The sequence below is a fragment of the Aspergillus aculeatinus genome (assembly GCF_003184765.1).
Source record: "Aspergillus aculeatinus CBS 121060 unplaced genomic scaffold BO66scaffold_27, whole genome shotgun sequence".
NCBI classification, from domain to species: Eukaryota; Fungi; Ascomycota; class Eurotiomycetes; order Eurotiales; family Aspergillaceae; genus Aspergillus; species Aspergillus aculeatinus.
In genome coordinates, this window is record NW_020291496.1 from 102,492 (window position 1) to 117,551 (window position 15,060).

General features: G+C 51.6%; 4 protein-coding genes across 4 annotated transcripts; 1 reads left to right on the top strand and 3 right to left on the bottom strand.

Moving 5' to 3' along the window:
- BO66DRAFT_350670 (phosducin family protein) lies at nucleotides 1-1,626 on the top strand. The gene is made up of 3 exons (XM_025644726.1): nucleotides 1-771; nucleotides 824-1,053; nucleotides 1,121-1,626. Exons 1-3 carry the CDS (start codon nucleotides 127-129, stop codon nucleotides 1,134-1,136), a joined length of 891 nt encoding a protein of 296 aa, XP_025503404.1. The 5' UTR covers nucleotides 1-126; the 3' UTR covers nucleotides 1,137-1,626.
- A 724-nt stretch (nucleotides 1,627-2,350) lies between these two features.
- On the bottom strand, nucleotides 2,351-6,233 carry BO66DRAFT_411861 (Ran GTPase-binding protein YRB1; the record flags this gene model as incomplete). The annotated part of the gene is made up of 10 exons (XM_025649315.1): nucleotides 2,351-2,439; nucleotides 2,520-2,640; nucleotides 2,718-2,858; nucleotides 2,927-3,072; nucleotides 3,417-3,568; nucleotides 3,849-3,881; nucleotides 5,154-5,220; nucleotides 5,280-5,408; nucleotides 5,480-5,738; nucleotides 5,964-6,233. The coding sequence occupies 10 exons, from the start codon at nucleotides 6,231-6,233 to the stop codon at nucleotides 2,351-2,353; spliced, it is 1,407 nt and encodes a 468-aa protein (XP_025503405.1).
- A 656-nt stretch (nucleotides 6,234-6,889) lies between these two features.
- On the bottom strand, nucleotides 6,890-9,439 carry BO66DRAFT_439003 (uncharacterized protein; the record flags this gene model as incomplete). Its single annotated transcript, XM_025651126.1, has 1 exon — nucleotides 6,890-9,439. The coding sequence occupies one exon, from the start codon at nucleotides 9,437-9,439 to the stop codon at nucleotides 6,890-6,892; it is 2,550 nt and encodes an 849-aa protein (XP_025503406.1).
- A 1,748-nt stretch (nucleotides 9,440-11,187) lies between these two features.
- Nucleotides 11,188-13,332, bottom strand: BO66DRAFT_98113 (glycosyltransferase family 15 protein). The gene is made up of 5 exons (XM_025653750.1): nucleotides 12,885-13,332; nucleotides 12,422-12,823; nucleotides 12,276-12,362; nucleotides 11,813-12,221; nucleotides 11,188-11,760 (listed from the first exon to the last, which is right to left on the bottom strand). The coding sequence occupies exons 1-5, from the start codon at nucleotides 13,154-13,156 to the stop codon at nucleotides 11,419-11,421; spliced, it is 1,512 nt and encodes a 503-aa protein (XP_025503407.1). The 5' UTR covers nucleotides 13,157-13,332; the 3' UTR covers nucleotides 11,188-11,418.
- Nucleotides 13,333-15,060: the final 1,728 nt, after the last annotated feature.

Genomic DNA, 15,060 nt, shown 5'->3' on the forward strand with positions numbered 1-15,060 from the left:
CCCCCCCCCCCCCATTCTAAGAATATCATCGTTTCACTCCTCTGGTCAACGACCCATTCCCTTTAAAACACCCGGCATACCCTCCCGACACTTGGTTCCTTTTTTCCTCTTTTCTTCTTTTTCAAGATGTCATCCGCCGCCCAAGAAGAATTCAATCAACTCCTTCAGAACAATCGAGACCGGTTCTCGACTCACCCTGAAGACCGAGACAATCACTCCGATCGAGACGATTCCGATCACTCCTCCGACGATAACGATCACGAAGACCACAACCGCCCTCACTTCTCCGACGCAGACGACGACGACGACGACGACGACGACCTCCACAGATCCTCTGCCATGCACTCCCGGAACACCAGTACCTACAAGATCCCCAATGCCACCTTCGATGCCAACACAGGCCCCAAGGGTGTCATCGCCGACGCCCAGGCCTTCGAGCGTGCCCGCAAATCCTCCTTCCGCCGCACCCTGCTGAGCGTCGCCGGCATTGACCGACCCCACTACTCGATGAAGTCCACCACGGACGACGCCACGCTGCTGCACAACTCCTCCCCGCCTGACGGGTCCTCGGGCAGCGACGACGAGGAGCGGTTTCTGCGCCAGTGGCGCACCTCGCGCATGCAGGAGATGCAGGCCCGTACGCTCCGCAAGCCCAGTCCTCGCCGCCGGTTGTATGGGTCCGTCGACCACGTGGATGCCGTTGGGTATCTGGATGCCATTGAGAAGGTCACTTCGGGGACGGTGGTGGTCGTCTGTCTGTATGATCCGGAGGTATGTTTCTCTGCTTATTGGTTGTAGTGGCCGAAACTAACTTTCTGGGAAGTCCACTCCCAGTGCCCTCGTCGAAGACTGCCTGAACACCATCGCTCGCCGCCAACCCACCGTTCACTTCATCAAGCTGCACCACGAAATCGCGGAGATGGATAATATCGAGGCCCCGGCGTTGCTGGCGTACCGCGACGGGGATGTCTTCGCCACGATCGTCGAGATCATGCGCCAGATTCCCAAGGGGCGGAGTCTGAGTGCCGACAGTCTGGAGGACTTGTTGAAGATGTACGTTGTCTTCCCGCCTTACCCATCTCCGATAACATTCGATACTAATCACGATCAACATGGACAGGCACCGCATCCTTTAAAGCAACACCACTAATCCCAATTTGACGATCAATCCCGATCCACGTTCACGCTACGCTGCACATGTCCTCTCCCATTCAATCTCCATCTCAATTTAAACTCGACACACCCACCTCCGTTCACCACACCACACCACACCACACCACCATCATTAATCCAAGCATTGCAATGCACCACAGCGGGCGTTTTACTCCTTTTTCTTTTCATGTTACAAATTCAAAATCCGGGCTCGCATATAGAATTCGTCATGGTGTCGTCAGGGTTACTTTACTGTTTGTCTTGATTTGATTTTATCCTGAGCTTGAAGATATCCTCCATGGTTTTTTTCTCGTCACGATATGAGTTTCCTTTCTTTTGGGATGTCTGCGTCATCATCTTTGGTTTGGTAGTTGTGTCCTTCGCTTAGTCGAATCTCAGGGCTATGGCTCTGGCTCTGGCTCTGGCTATGTATTATTATCCACTTTATTCTAATCACCGATCATCATCGTCATCATCGTCATCATATCCAGATCAAGTTTGACGGGCTTTCCACTGTCTGTCTAAGTAGTGTAGTGTAGTGGTTATACATGGTATATGTAGTGGAGTGGAGTCGTGGTTCCAGACAACTCCGGCGATCTATCTATACCTGCTGCGCAATCCCCTAAAGATTCTGATACAGTCCAGACCTCCGATTATACCTAGGTAAGGAAGATGAAGTACAAGCACTAGCCAGTTGCCCGAATCACGTAGCCTACCGTACATCATAAGTATGACCATCTTGTGAAGGAATGGCATCCTATCATCCCATATCGCATACCGACCCTGTCACAATCATCCAGTAACCACAGAACCAACCCAGAGCCTCCCCATCCCATCACAGACAAAGTGTATGTATTCTTACCGACCCTAAACCCCAGCAGACAGGCAGAAAGATTTTGTATTCTCGCCAACCAAGCAAAAGAAAGCTTCAATGCAACGACTCCTAACAGCCCATCCACTTTCGCAAGAAAGGGAGAAGCCAAGCCATGCAGACACATATGTGGGTTTGTCCTGAGGTCCAGAGACAAGACCGAAAGTTGCACGGGATCAAACAGCGCAGGAAAAGTGGTATGATTAATTTTTGTTTTATCACGAAGAATTCGGACGAGAGAGAGGGGAAAATAAAATAAAATGGTAGTCGGAAGAGAGACAAGGAAGATGGAAGAAAAGAGAGAAAGCCCGACAAAAAAAATCAAAATCACAAAGCACCTTTTTCCTGTGTGAAATCCCAGAGCATCTTGATTAGGCTGTCGGGTAAGGTATAGAGATCAACGTGAAATTCACCCTCTGTCGATGATAAATCCATCAGGTTGGGGTTAGTTGCTGATCTAAAGAATTAACAAGAAAGGTGAACAAGGGGGACTCACGCTCAACATCGTTCTTGGTATATGAGTCTGGAGCCTTGTTGTCATGGACCATCTGCACCACTTGGAGAAGATCGTCTTCGCCAAGACGCTGGAGGCCATCGGCCAGCTTGTCCATGTCGACCTATGTGAACACAAATTAGCCGAGTGATCACTACAAAAGCCAGCAAGATGGGACCAAATCGAACGAGGGAAAATTACATTCTTCTCCGTCTTCTTTTTCTTTTTCGACCCCTCCTCGCCTCCCGCGGCGCGTTTCGACTTGACTCCGTTCTCGTCGCCAGGAACGGGGCCGGATTCACGCAGTAGCGCTAGCAGCGCAGGCTTGGGGTTCTTGAAGGTCTGTTTCGGGGACAACCCAGGTCAGTCTTCCAATCTCAACCCTGAGGAGCAACCCAGGATGCACTCACAATAACGTGCTTGGATTCGTAGCGCGCCTGCGCGAAGTTGAGGTCATGGGTGACGAAATGCTCCTTGTCGGCGGCAGTCAGGCCGATCTGCATGTCGAATTCACCCCATCCTTCCTCAGAGATTCTGAACGGAGGATTCTTAAAAGCTATCATCTCGAAACAAAACGCGTGTTAGCCAGTCCATGGGACCACGAACTCGTTTTGCAGTAATCCTATGTTGGGTGGTTCTTTCTGCCCCCAACACTTCCCTCTCCCTATGATTTTTAGAGGCCGCTAAGAGTAGGAACTCCCCCCCGGCCCCAATAATTGCAGACACCGCTAAGGGTAAGAAAAAACCTCCCCTCCTCGATGCACATATACACACACAAGTGCAAACGTGCAAACGCGGGAATTCAGGTGAATGAGGGAATCATGAGACGAGAAAGAAACCCAACCATTCCGGGAAATACAAACTCCCCTTAAGAGAAAAGTGAAAAAGCAAAGAACGTACTCTGAACAGCCCGCGGGCCGAAACTCGGGTGCAGTGTGTACGTCACCTTGTCGAAGACGTTTGCGGGGACCTGCTCGCCGTGGTCGTTGACCAGGTAGATTTCAATTGACCATGACCGTAGAGGGAATCCCTCGACGCCGGAGTCTTTGTTTCTGTTGGGGGCGCGCGGGCGCGAAACAGTCTGGTTAGCCCTTCGAGCACTTTCACTAGCTCCCTCACATATTGTCCTTTAATGAGACTAAAGGAAGACAGCGGAAGCGCGAGCGCGTTCTTGCTCGGATATGTAACGTGGTAATCACGGTTTGGGAGATGTTAAGGTGGCTGCGATGTGACGGGGAGCTGAAGAGGATGGTTGAATGGTGGTGGTGGTGGTGATGACTCCGAGCTAAGCTCAGGTAAAGACCAGACAGAGGCCAAGGTGTAGGAACGTACAGGATATGTTGCTCCGTCACCAGACGGACATTTCTCTTGACCTATAAGAAGAGGAGCTGGGTCAGCGCGCTGCAATTAATGTCTTGTCCGGGGTCCAGTCCGCGCGTCACGAGTAGAGCGAGCAATGGCTCGCTCGCTCGCAATGCTCAGGAACGGGAGAGGCGGCGGACTCACGTCGGGCATCGTTGTTTAAAGGCTTCAGTTGATTGCGCGGAGAGATAGGGAATTAGGGATTGAGTGAATGGCGAGCTTGGCTGAATCCCTTCCTCTGGGGGTGGGTGGCAGACTGGTTGTTTTGGGAGGAAGTAGACGGAGAGCAATCGGGCTCAAGCAGGCGCGACGAATCAAGGCGGAGTTGAGGTCGGGTGTTTGCCGGGATGGGATCTGATCGAGGCTGCAATGTCTGTCGCTTTCGCTTTCGCTTTCGCTTTCTTACTCCTCAGGGTTACTGCAAATTTAACTGAGATTGACGCTCAATTGAAGTTAAGTGACGAGATACTGTAGGCTCAGGTGCTAAGGTGCTAAGGTGATAAAGGCACAAGTGGTAGCAAGAGAAAGCTGGGTGGGAGGGAAGCTTTCCGCGCGGGGATTGACTGATTACTTCCTGCTCACTGCTCGAGTACTACCTGGTACTAACCTTTCAGTTACTCTTACTGGACTCTCTGCACTGCACTTTCCCGCATCGCAACTCCCCCCTCAGACCGGAATAAGTCATCATCTAGTACTTCGTACTTTATTCTATCTAATCTGCAATTTCATGGGCTGTTCACTGCAGTACCCCTCCACACTCAGAGATCCAGTTAATCTCACACCCTGCTTACACCCTGCTTACACCATAAATCAGGAAAACAAAGTCATCCAATATACCAAAACACCAGAGTTTCTGCTTCATAATGTCATACGTGTATTTTGGGGGAAATGGTGTCTATCTACTGCCGACTCGCCAGAGAACATACTTTCAACCTCGGGGTCAAACCACGTCGAATCTGTCTGTACATGCATCGACTCCGAATCTCGGCAGAGCCGGCCTCGTCATTCTGTCTCCTCACGGACGGAGGAATACAGATCGTGTCAAGGAAAGGGGGGAAGGGGAAGAAGGTACGAGATAGAAACAAGGGTCGATGGGGATTATTGGAAAGTGAATCCGCATGTGCGGGGGATGAGAGAGGTAAATGACGAAAAAGAAGTCCACATCAAATTCGTAGTGCAAAGGAGAGATCGAAATGTGCATTAAAGATAGCCCTCTATATCACTTTGCCGCTGGGAGGGGGAAGATTCGAAGCTGCTGGAATTCCCCGCATTTACTGCTGGCTGAGGAGCTTCTCGTTCTCCTTCTGTGCCGTCTCGAAAGCCTCCTTGAACAGGTTGGCGTCTGGAACCATGCGTTAGTCATACCGTTTCCGGGACATTCAGAAGGGGAACAGGACTTACTCTCGCTGTTGGCAAAACGGATGGCCAGGGTGCAAGCCTCAGGCTCGCCCTCGCTGACATCGGCAGCAGCGTTCCAGACCCAGCTACGGTCACTGCCAACGTTGGCGCTGAGCGTCATGTCGGGAACAACTAGAGCAAAGCATCAGTCACCTGGAACGTGTGTGGAGACCCTCCGCTCCAGTCTCGAGGCGAAAACTCACTGTAGTGGTTAGCGCAGACCTTGAGGGTCTTGTCGCGGCGCATCACAAGGCGGGTCTTCTGGTTCTCCTTGTGCTTGAGCAGTCTCACGTCACCAGTGCCACGCTCCTTCCACTCCTTGCTCTCACGGTCGAAGCGGAACAGCTTAGCACGCATCTTGAAAGTCTGCTCCTCCAGCTCCTCGTTGGTCTTGGTCTCGACCTTCTCCGTCAGGCGGATGACGGGCTCGAAGTGGACATCGGGGGACTCGGGGGCTTCATCCTGTTGAGGCAAGCGACTAGTTAGTCAAAGGCTTTATCTCACAATCGAGTCAAACTGGTTCCCCGCGCGATAGAAATCAGAAGAGACAAAACAAAGATTTGGACACAGAAGCTCTCCGCCATGGAGGGGCGAAAGCGGGGTATGTCTGAACAATAACCCGCAAGCCCAGCCAACGAGTGATTCTTCCCAAAACCACCCAAAAAAAAAACTTTTGTATTGACTCACCTCCTCCTCAGCCTTCTGGGCCTTGGAAGAGCCAGAAGGCTCGTCCTTGTCATCCTCAGCCTCGACCTTCTCCTTCTTGGGACCTCCGCCGAACATGGAGAAAACGCTGTCGGTGGTCTTGGTGGCAGTCTCCTTGACGGTCTCAGCGGCAGACTCAGCAGCAGCCTTGGCCTCCTCAGCCACGGCCTCGGTGGTGGTGGTCTCGGGCTTCTCAGCGGCCTCAGGAGCGCTGGTGGTGGGGTCGGGCTTGGTCTCAGCGACGTCAGACATGGTGATGGATGGATGGATAGAGTTCTGCGGAAGAAAGTGAGCGGGTCAAGGTTTTGAGATAAGAATGCAGAGGGAAGTGTACCTGAGAATAGAGGGGAAAATAAAGATTGTATGGGAGGATGGAGTTATTAGTTTTGAAGAGGGGGTGGGAAAATATGGACGGGATTCAATGTTTTTGGTCGGCCAAAGAAGGTGGGTTCAAAGGTTGGCTTGCTTCCTTTCTTGCCTCGGAGCCTTAGGCACCTAGCGCCACCTTACCTAGTACTGCCTGCCCCGCGCCTGAAAAAGAAAAAGGGACCGCGGGGTGAGTCCACTATGTAGTACTGAACAGTACTGCAACCATTATGGCTCTTGGTCCACAGTTGCCCATTCACACCCACTTAATGCTTTGATGTTCAATGTCAACGAGTGTCAATATCAATATCTGATCAGTATCAATATCAACTAGATAATACCCGGATACATTTGCCTGCCAGGATTCCCAGGATCCAGATCCACGCGTCAAACAATCCTCAATACGTGACCATGCGCCGAGAACGTCCCAAACCGAGCAACCCAAAAGCCAACGAAGAATAAAACGAGAGAATGGTAGCTAGTGTACTACCTACAAGAAGCAGATTCCAGCTCCCAGAGTCCAGTCCAGCTGTTCGACCTCCTTATTTAGCACATCTAGTCTGCCGGCAAGTCTTCCGTTTCATGAGGCTCCTGGCCCTCTGCTGCGCCTTATTCAAAGTCTGGCACTTTCTTGCGTTGCGGATTTGCGTCTTCAAGCTCTTTAGATCAAGCACCTGAGCAGAAGCACTTATCCTGTTCCATGTGCCACTCATAACTTCCCTGGCTCCCCTATTGACTCTTTCAGTGTGACCTTGGAATGCGGCTGAGGCGGCTAAGAGAGGTTGCACAGCAGTACGTTTGACAACTTGAGTAAGCTGCGCCGACTTCGAGAGGACCAGTTCTTTGGTATCATGGGAGAGTTGCACCGACTCATGTAGCGCGGACGCCTCTCGTCGCAGAAAATGGGCTTTCTTGACGACGTCACCCATGAGCACCTGGAGGTCGGTACAGATACGTTCGTATGCCTCTGACAGGCCCGTTTGCGCGCTGCCAAATTCCTTCAAAAACTGTGACGAAATGGCATGGGCGGCTCGTTTCCAGTTCTGAATCTTCAGCCATGGTGTACCAAAGTCCACAGAAGTGGTCTGTGTGAAAGGTGGTCTGGTGTTTGAGGTGATTATGACATCCACCAGCCCATAGGCATCGGCTCGCTCTAGTTTCAAGGTGTATACTCCTTCGAACAAGGTCGAAAGTTCGTAATCGAGGGGCTTGCCATCTCGTTTTACCTGGACACTAAATCGTGGACCCTTCCTGCCAATGAAAGACTTATGTGGTGGTTTGATGGCAAGATGACAATCGCCAACCACCTGAAACTCAAATTCGCTGGGCCCCTCACTTGGCTGATTCGGAGAGAGAATTCCGTCCATGAAATCTTCCAACGAAGAGCGGCCATGAGCTTGAGCTCTCTGGGCTTGAACATCAGCTATATTCGACGGCACCACGGTTAACAATCCATCCGGACCGAACCCGCTGGCCGTTGGTATATTCTGAGATTGAGTTGTGACTGCGCTGGAGACTCCAGAGTGTGCGAAATACTGGGTAAGAAACAAGATAAGTGCCCGGAGAGCAAAATGGCCAAAAGTTATAGTCAATACGGCGGCAGCAAACAGGATAGTCAAGCGAAGTAAGAACGCCAGTTTGTGATTTCCATTGCTGAAGGGGAGGGGGGTCACTTTCCATGTGTGCTCAACGGCGTTCAGAGCTCGTTTCACTAGAGGCTCGTTTGGACACTCGGGGGGAACCTGATAAACTTTCCGCGGATATATAGTTGCCAGAGAAGCCAGGTTTCTATTGAGCTGTCTGGGCGCAATGCTCTCAAACGTCTTGATGTCAATCGGATACCTGTTCACAAGTGTAGATGTTCCAGTGACTGGATCACGCGATTCCAGGCACATGTGAAGACTGTGGCGGTTCACGGGAACAGGATCCCTCAACATTGTCCACAGCGGGCGCTCTGAGATTTCCATTGTGGGCACGCCGTGTCTTTCCAAAAAGATGCGAGCCAGCCTCTGGGTCTCCATGTCCTTGTTGCTGTCGGTGGTTGCTAGGAAAATGATGGCTACATCGGGCAAGGTCCACTCCACAGGAGAAGAAATGCAATAGTCGGCACCCACCCACTTCGACGTATATGGAGGTTGGCTCTTGAGACTCAAGGTGATCGTGCTGGGCTTGTCAGTCTGGCTGTCTGCAGAGGCGTCGAGACATTCGTCCACGATAAGTTGAACATGAATGGGCAGGAGCTCGGCGAAATTAGGAATCGCCCCGGCACCAAAGGATGTTGGGACCACATGATACCTGGAGGACTCGGTGGAACTGCTTTCGTAACTGCTACAGGGAGAGCTTGCCACCAGGACATCTCCAATTTTATCCAGGATGAGACTTCGGAAGTCCGGGCTGCCAATGTAGAGCACGCGAAATGGCTTGTCTGTGTCCAAGGATCTTCTCGTCATGGTTTGTTGCACTGTAGCTGTAAGCGTTGAGTCTTGGGTTGCGTTAGAGAGTTTCTGTTTCGATGCTGCTGCCTCGAGACCTTCAAACACCCGAATGGTGTGTTTCAATTCTACGCGTTCGGTTTCGGGCCAGCTCTCAGGCTCAGCAAACTCGATGGACTCGGTCGACTGGCGGAAAGCAGTCTGGGTGGTGAGGCTACTGTCATCGATCGAGGTCCCGAGAAAAGGGAAACCGGAAGACAGTTCTTGCGTGGCCGACACATTGCTCGTCGACTCATAATTCTCACCGTAGTATCCGTCATCATCACTGGCATCGATTTCACTGTTGCTTGAGGTCTCGTCAAGGCTGGCCACATCGTCAGGACCAGTCTGATCGATCAGAGACCCCACATCGGTCTGTTCCGAGCGGGTACCATCCTCAGAATATATATCGGAGACGCTCATCGTGGCCCAGCTCTCACTCAGTGACCGTGAGGTCTGGTCTGTGGTTGGCAGATTTGACGTCATGTTGATAGGCCTCGATCGAGATAGCCACTCTTCGACAGAAGCACTCAAGGGAGGGAACGTAGGGTACTGCAGGGGTGGAGCAGCGGCCGAGTCGTTCTGGCAACGTCTGGAAGAAGGCTCCGGAGGGTCAGTCATGATGCTAGTGTGATTTTGTCATAGAGACAGGTGCAGGAAAATGAGGTAGTATGTTAGGTAAGTTGCAGAGCGGAAGCTTTTTTGCGGTCGAGTACAATGGACAACGGGTAAGCCCAAGAATAAGTACAACAAACAGTCAGCGGAGTAAATACGTTAACTTCACGAGAGGAGCTCTAGCGGTCAGAAACTACTATGAGGGCAGTTTGTTCCGAAGAGCTTCCTCGAGATCCCTCAGCCTGATAGGCAGATGCCCGACGAACAACTAGACCGACGATGCGTTGCGTTGCGTTGCGTTTGCGTGGGGAGAGGGGGGGGGTAAGTAAGTAGTAGTAAGTGGTGGATACTGGGGTGCTGTTCCCGAGGGTCCGGGCGGAGAAAGAGCGGCTTGGGTGCCTAAGGACTAACTAGATGTGAATGGGCATTTGACTGGATAAATAAGAGGTCCCAATATGAAACAGTGATTCTCACTCTAGGAGGCAAAAGTAGGCAGAAGGTTTGCCAACTTGGAAAGAGGTTTACGGCAGTCAAGGTGGACCAGATGGGATTCGGAGGGGAGGGGGGAGTTGAAGAAAGAAGAGTGATGAGGGGTCGACAGGCTGATACGAGAGTAGGGGCGAGAGAGTGATAGAGTGATAGAGTGATGAATGATAAGTTAACTAGTGGTAGTGGCAGTGGCAGGGCGATGGCAAGCTATCCTGCGCGGGGCACATGACAAGGATAACGCGGTAGTAAGACATGAAGGGTCGGTCAGGCGGAGCAATCCCCTCCCTACCTAGTTAATAGGAGGACGTACTACTCGTCAGCCTGGGAATATTCAACCAACCGAACAGTTGGTTACCTCATCATGTGTTGTTCGTTCGGGTTGTCTGGATCAATTCCATCGTATACTCCGTGTCAGCTCCGAGGGTAGGAACTGCCCGGAACGAAGGCAAAACTGCCTGCGCTGCTGATAAGCCATCCGTTATCAGGTGACTAGTCCCAAAAGAGTAATTTTGTAGATCTCGGAGGTCCGTCCGACAGTCAGCACAGCTCCTTATTACTAATCTGCAAACAGCCCTGCAAACAGCCCTGCAAACAACTACTACCGGAGTCATTATCAGAATGGTATGATCCACTGGATGTTATAAGTGACTATGAGGTATGTACATTTCATGACATGAGTGAATTGAGAAGAGTCAAGGGGAAAGGATGATGGAAGGAGAAAGGGGAGAACAAATCAGACAACCAGAATACTTCCTGAATAGCATCGGGACAGAAAGCAGGAAAGAAAGGAACAAAGGAATAAGACAAGAGACATCGACAGGGTATTTATTATTAGGTGGTGACTCTCAAAAGGCCACATGGATCCATGGCAATCTGTCTGCCATAACAGTGCTGATGCACCCGGTCTCACTCGCCCTCGAAGCGCCTCAAGACCAGCTTGGGTGGTTGCTCACCCCTGCCATCCTGGGTTCCCCAATAGACATGGTGGGAAAGGACAGCCCATCGACGAACATCAAGCAAGCGGTCGTGTCATAAGGCCCACGGAAAAGCGCGCAATGGGTTCCCGCCAGCGTTCGAGGAGCCTTGCGCTCACCGTATGAGAGAAGCTTCAGCAAAAGTCCGCCGTGCAGCAACGGAGTGGATAGCATCCTGGCCAGCGAGTCTTCACCGAGGGCTTCTTCTGACATTTCATAACGAGACCGTCAATGACATTCGGATCTCTTTATAGCGAACGCGGCAATCCCAACGAAATGGAAGTATACGAATCACGCTAGATGAATTTGTCAAGATTGATGAGAATGGTCACACCGTCTTCCATGGAAAGAAGCCGTCAGATCCGTGAAACGCCGTCCAGAAACCCACAGCCAACGTAACATGCAGGCTCTCAAGCAAATAACTCCAAGGGCGACCCGAATAATGCTCATAGTCGAACAAGTAGGTACGAAAACGAGGAGGCGAAGATTATACAGCGAACATTAAGGGGCAAGAATCAGAGTCTAAGGAGATGCCCACCCTCCAGCAACGTCTACCCATTCAGCGAGACAACTGCCCTGCTTGCCCTCGACATCCACAATATCGGTGTCGCACCTGCAGCGGCAGCCAACGCCATTCTCCTTGACGGGGTCCGGGTTGGCCCAGTAGTCGTCCTCCTCGAAGCGCGCCTTTTCGTCATCAGTCGTCATCTCCAGGTAAGGAATTCGGGGAAGTTGACGGGCGGGGGCATTCGCAGGACAGTGCTGGATGGTGGTGTGGCGGTAGCCAAAGTCACGGAAGTAATGGATGTCGCCAGGGCCCAAGAGGATACCGGCGGCCAGCGAATGGATTGGCGCATCACCCCACTGGAAAATCACTTAGCCAAGAACGGGAAGACGAAGGTGGAACGGCACATACTCTCTCCATCCAGAAACCACCACTCTTGTCCATCATGTCGAAGAATTCCTCATATTCCTTGCTACGGAAGAAGTCCAGGCGCGCAATCTCGAAGTTGCTCCAGAAATGGCACATATTGTACTTTTCACCTTCCATGGCTTCGGGATCAATGTCGGGGACAGTGTTTTCGCCGGGTTCGTTCAAAAGAATCTCCTCAGGAAGCTTTTCTTGCTTGACTTCCTCTTGCTTCTGTTCTTCTTCCTCCGGTTTCTCGAGGAACATCTCCCAGAGACCTTTCGAGTCCATGTTGTTCTTGCGTTTGTAGGCGGAAGCATATCGGAAGATGTTCGGGACGGTCTCGCGAAGCTCTTTGACGGCGATAGTGAAGCCATACGTTTTGTTGTTTTCGGCCATTTTCACGAAGGGGTCACTGAGGTCCACATTAGCATTCCATCAAATGCGATCTATCAGGCGGTCGTCGTACTAGGTGATGTCACAGAAGTACTTGATCTCGGGCTCAAGACGCCAGTACCACTCGTACTTCATGAGAAGGGGGTGCTTGTAGAAATGTCTATACGCACAACCCGAGTTAGTATAAGAAAAGACCTTCAAGAAAGAAGCGAGACTCACCCGGAGTAGAAGCGGCACATGTGGTGGTAACTCTCCATTCCACCGTACATGATGGCAGCGTCACCCTGTTTCCTGACTCCTTCTTTGGCAACCTCGTGGTCGACCCAGTCGGGGTATCCCCACATAGAGTCATCGATCTTTCCGAATTCCACAGGGGCGCTCGTATAGTTCTTGACGGTGGCCTTGAAGTCATCATCGAAGTCGCCATCGTTCAGGAACACATAAGGATAGTGGAACCAGCGGTTGAAGTGTCTCTCAATCGACTTGAGAGATTGTACAACACCATCCAGTTCCTTGTTTCTGGCGAGGACGACAAAAGCAGCGTTTGCGCGAGGGGAGTCCTGCTCTTCTACGGGGAGGCAGCCGGTAGCAAAGACCTTATCATATTTCTCACTGATTTTTCTGTGGTGATCGTGCGGTTAGCAAAGACAGTGGACAGAGAAGAGCCATTTCCAGAACCCACCTGATCGAAGGCGGAGTGCCCGCGGGAATCAGGATACCCCCAGGAGACGAAGGATGTCGAACAAAAAGGAGTAGGATAAGAACTATTACAAGACATGGAAATAATAAAACAAATCCCAGGGGTATTGAGATCGAGGAGTTGCCCTTTAGCCGAATTCTCCGTCTGAAGAAGGCGAATCTGGAGAGGTTGCGGCCCTTTTCGCGCGAAGAGTCATCTAGGGGCAGACTCGGCGTGGAGGGCAACCATTTTGTGACCCGCTGAACGAGGCCCATTGGTACCAGGTGTATAGGCGGGAGACCCAAAGAAACCAGTCGAGGGCAACGTTATCGAGGCCCGATGCACTCAGCAGCAACGATTCTCAAAGCCAGAACCGCTTTTCAATTTGTAATCGTGGGGTTCGGTGATAGAAAGCAAGCGCCCGCACACGCGAGAAGTGATGTGGGAGGTGATTAGGGGAGCCAGGTGTGTAGCGTTCGTCCGCCAGCGTCTTTGACAAGAACCCGAAAGACAATTAGAATAAATATAGCGAGAAAAGAGGTCGGATGCCCGGGTCTGGCGAGGCGAAACGAAATGAGAAAAAAAGAGCGGCCGGAGGAGAGCCTCCTTTTTCGCGAACTTTTCCCTCTCAGTCGGCGAGATAGAGTTGGGCGGGGAGAAGGTTGACAGGAACGCGAAGGACAGTGGTCCGCAGCAATGAGGCCGAAAACACGGAACCAGTAGACGGGATCATGAATCTAGATGGCGGGTTTGAACTGAGGCTGGGGAAAGGAAGAAGAGGAGGGAGGGGGGGGGAGGGGAGGAGGAGGAGGAGGAGGAGAAGGCCGAGAGCAGCGGGAGGCAAACCGAATTGAAATGAAGGCTCGACAGGATTATTTGGGGATGGGGATGGCTTTGGAACTTCCGCCAAGTCCAAGGAGGCGCAAGCGGTTTCCGGGTTCCAGACGGTAATTTACCCATTTAGTCGGGAGTCGCGGCCTGGTGGACACGATAAATACTGTACGCATCTGGTAATTAAGACCGTCCCTTTTCATTCACCACTAAGTATGGGCTTTCCCCCCCCTCCTTAGCCAGCCAGCCAGCCAACGAAAACAACCAGCCAGCATCAAGCAATTGCAGGCGGGAAAATACTAATGCTGACCTCGCTATCGACTCTACTTAACTACTCCCTACCTTACCTATCTGATACCTTCTCTCATCAATCAACCACATTAGTTGGTCATCGAAATGGCAAACATTTGTTGGATCTTTTACTGCTATACCCGCAGCAATCAAGATCACAATTCACAGTGGAATCACCAACATCCACTTTCTGGATAAGAGTCGAGGTCTACGACGGGTAAGGCAGCGTGGCCCCCCTGGGTGCATAGAAGACCAGAAGACCAGAAGACCCTTAAGCTTAACCTGCAAGACACGTCGACAGAAGACGCCAGTCGCCGCTCGATCTTGCAAAACAGTTTGAGTTCGCGATCAACATCAACCCAGTCTCTACGGAGTACAATTTCTATTTACGTCTTGCGACACTGTACCCTGGGTATGATCATCTTGGGACGCCCCTTCTCACGGTTCTTACCTGGCTTGGCGCAGCTGTCGTCAGAGGTCGATGCAGGCTAACTTCGTAACCGCTCTGCAATATAAAGAGCCACGATGTCGTGTCGACGCCCTAAGAGCATAAATAGCCGCATAGAGTTTCCGGGGCTGACGACGCCCGACCTTCACACGACTTCTTTTCGTGCAGAGGCTCGACAGGTCCATTTTGAACGGCAAATATAAGAACAATACGTTCCCCTCCATTTTGCTTGTGCGAGTGGTCAAACCCAGTCGAAGATAGATAGTGTGGGTGGGTTACGTTTTCAGCCAGGCCATGAACAGCCATCGACCGAGATCAGACATGCTGGCCACCCTCGCTATTTGTGTGTACAGTACATGGTAAGTAAGGAATGAAACTGTGCCTGCAGTTGTCGCGACAACAAGTATAAGTCTCGTCTCATGAAAAGCCGTGAGCTTCAGCTCAACAGCAACCTGATTCATGCAGGTCGCGTTTTCCCAGCTGGCGTCGCATGTTATCTCACCATCCATCCATCTTCCATGAGCCCGTGAATGAACCTTCTCCTGATCTGGAAAACCGACGGGATTCGGGCCGACACGGCTGAGCTTGTCACGTATGGTAACAGTGGGC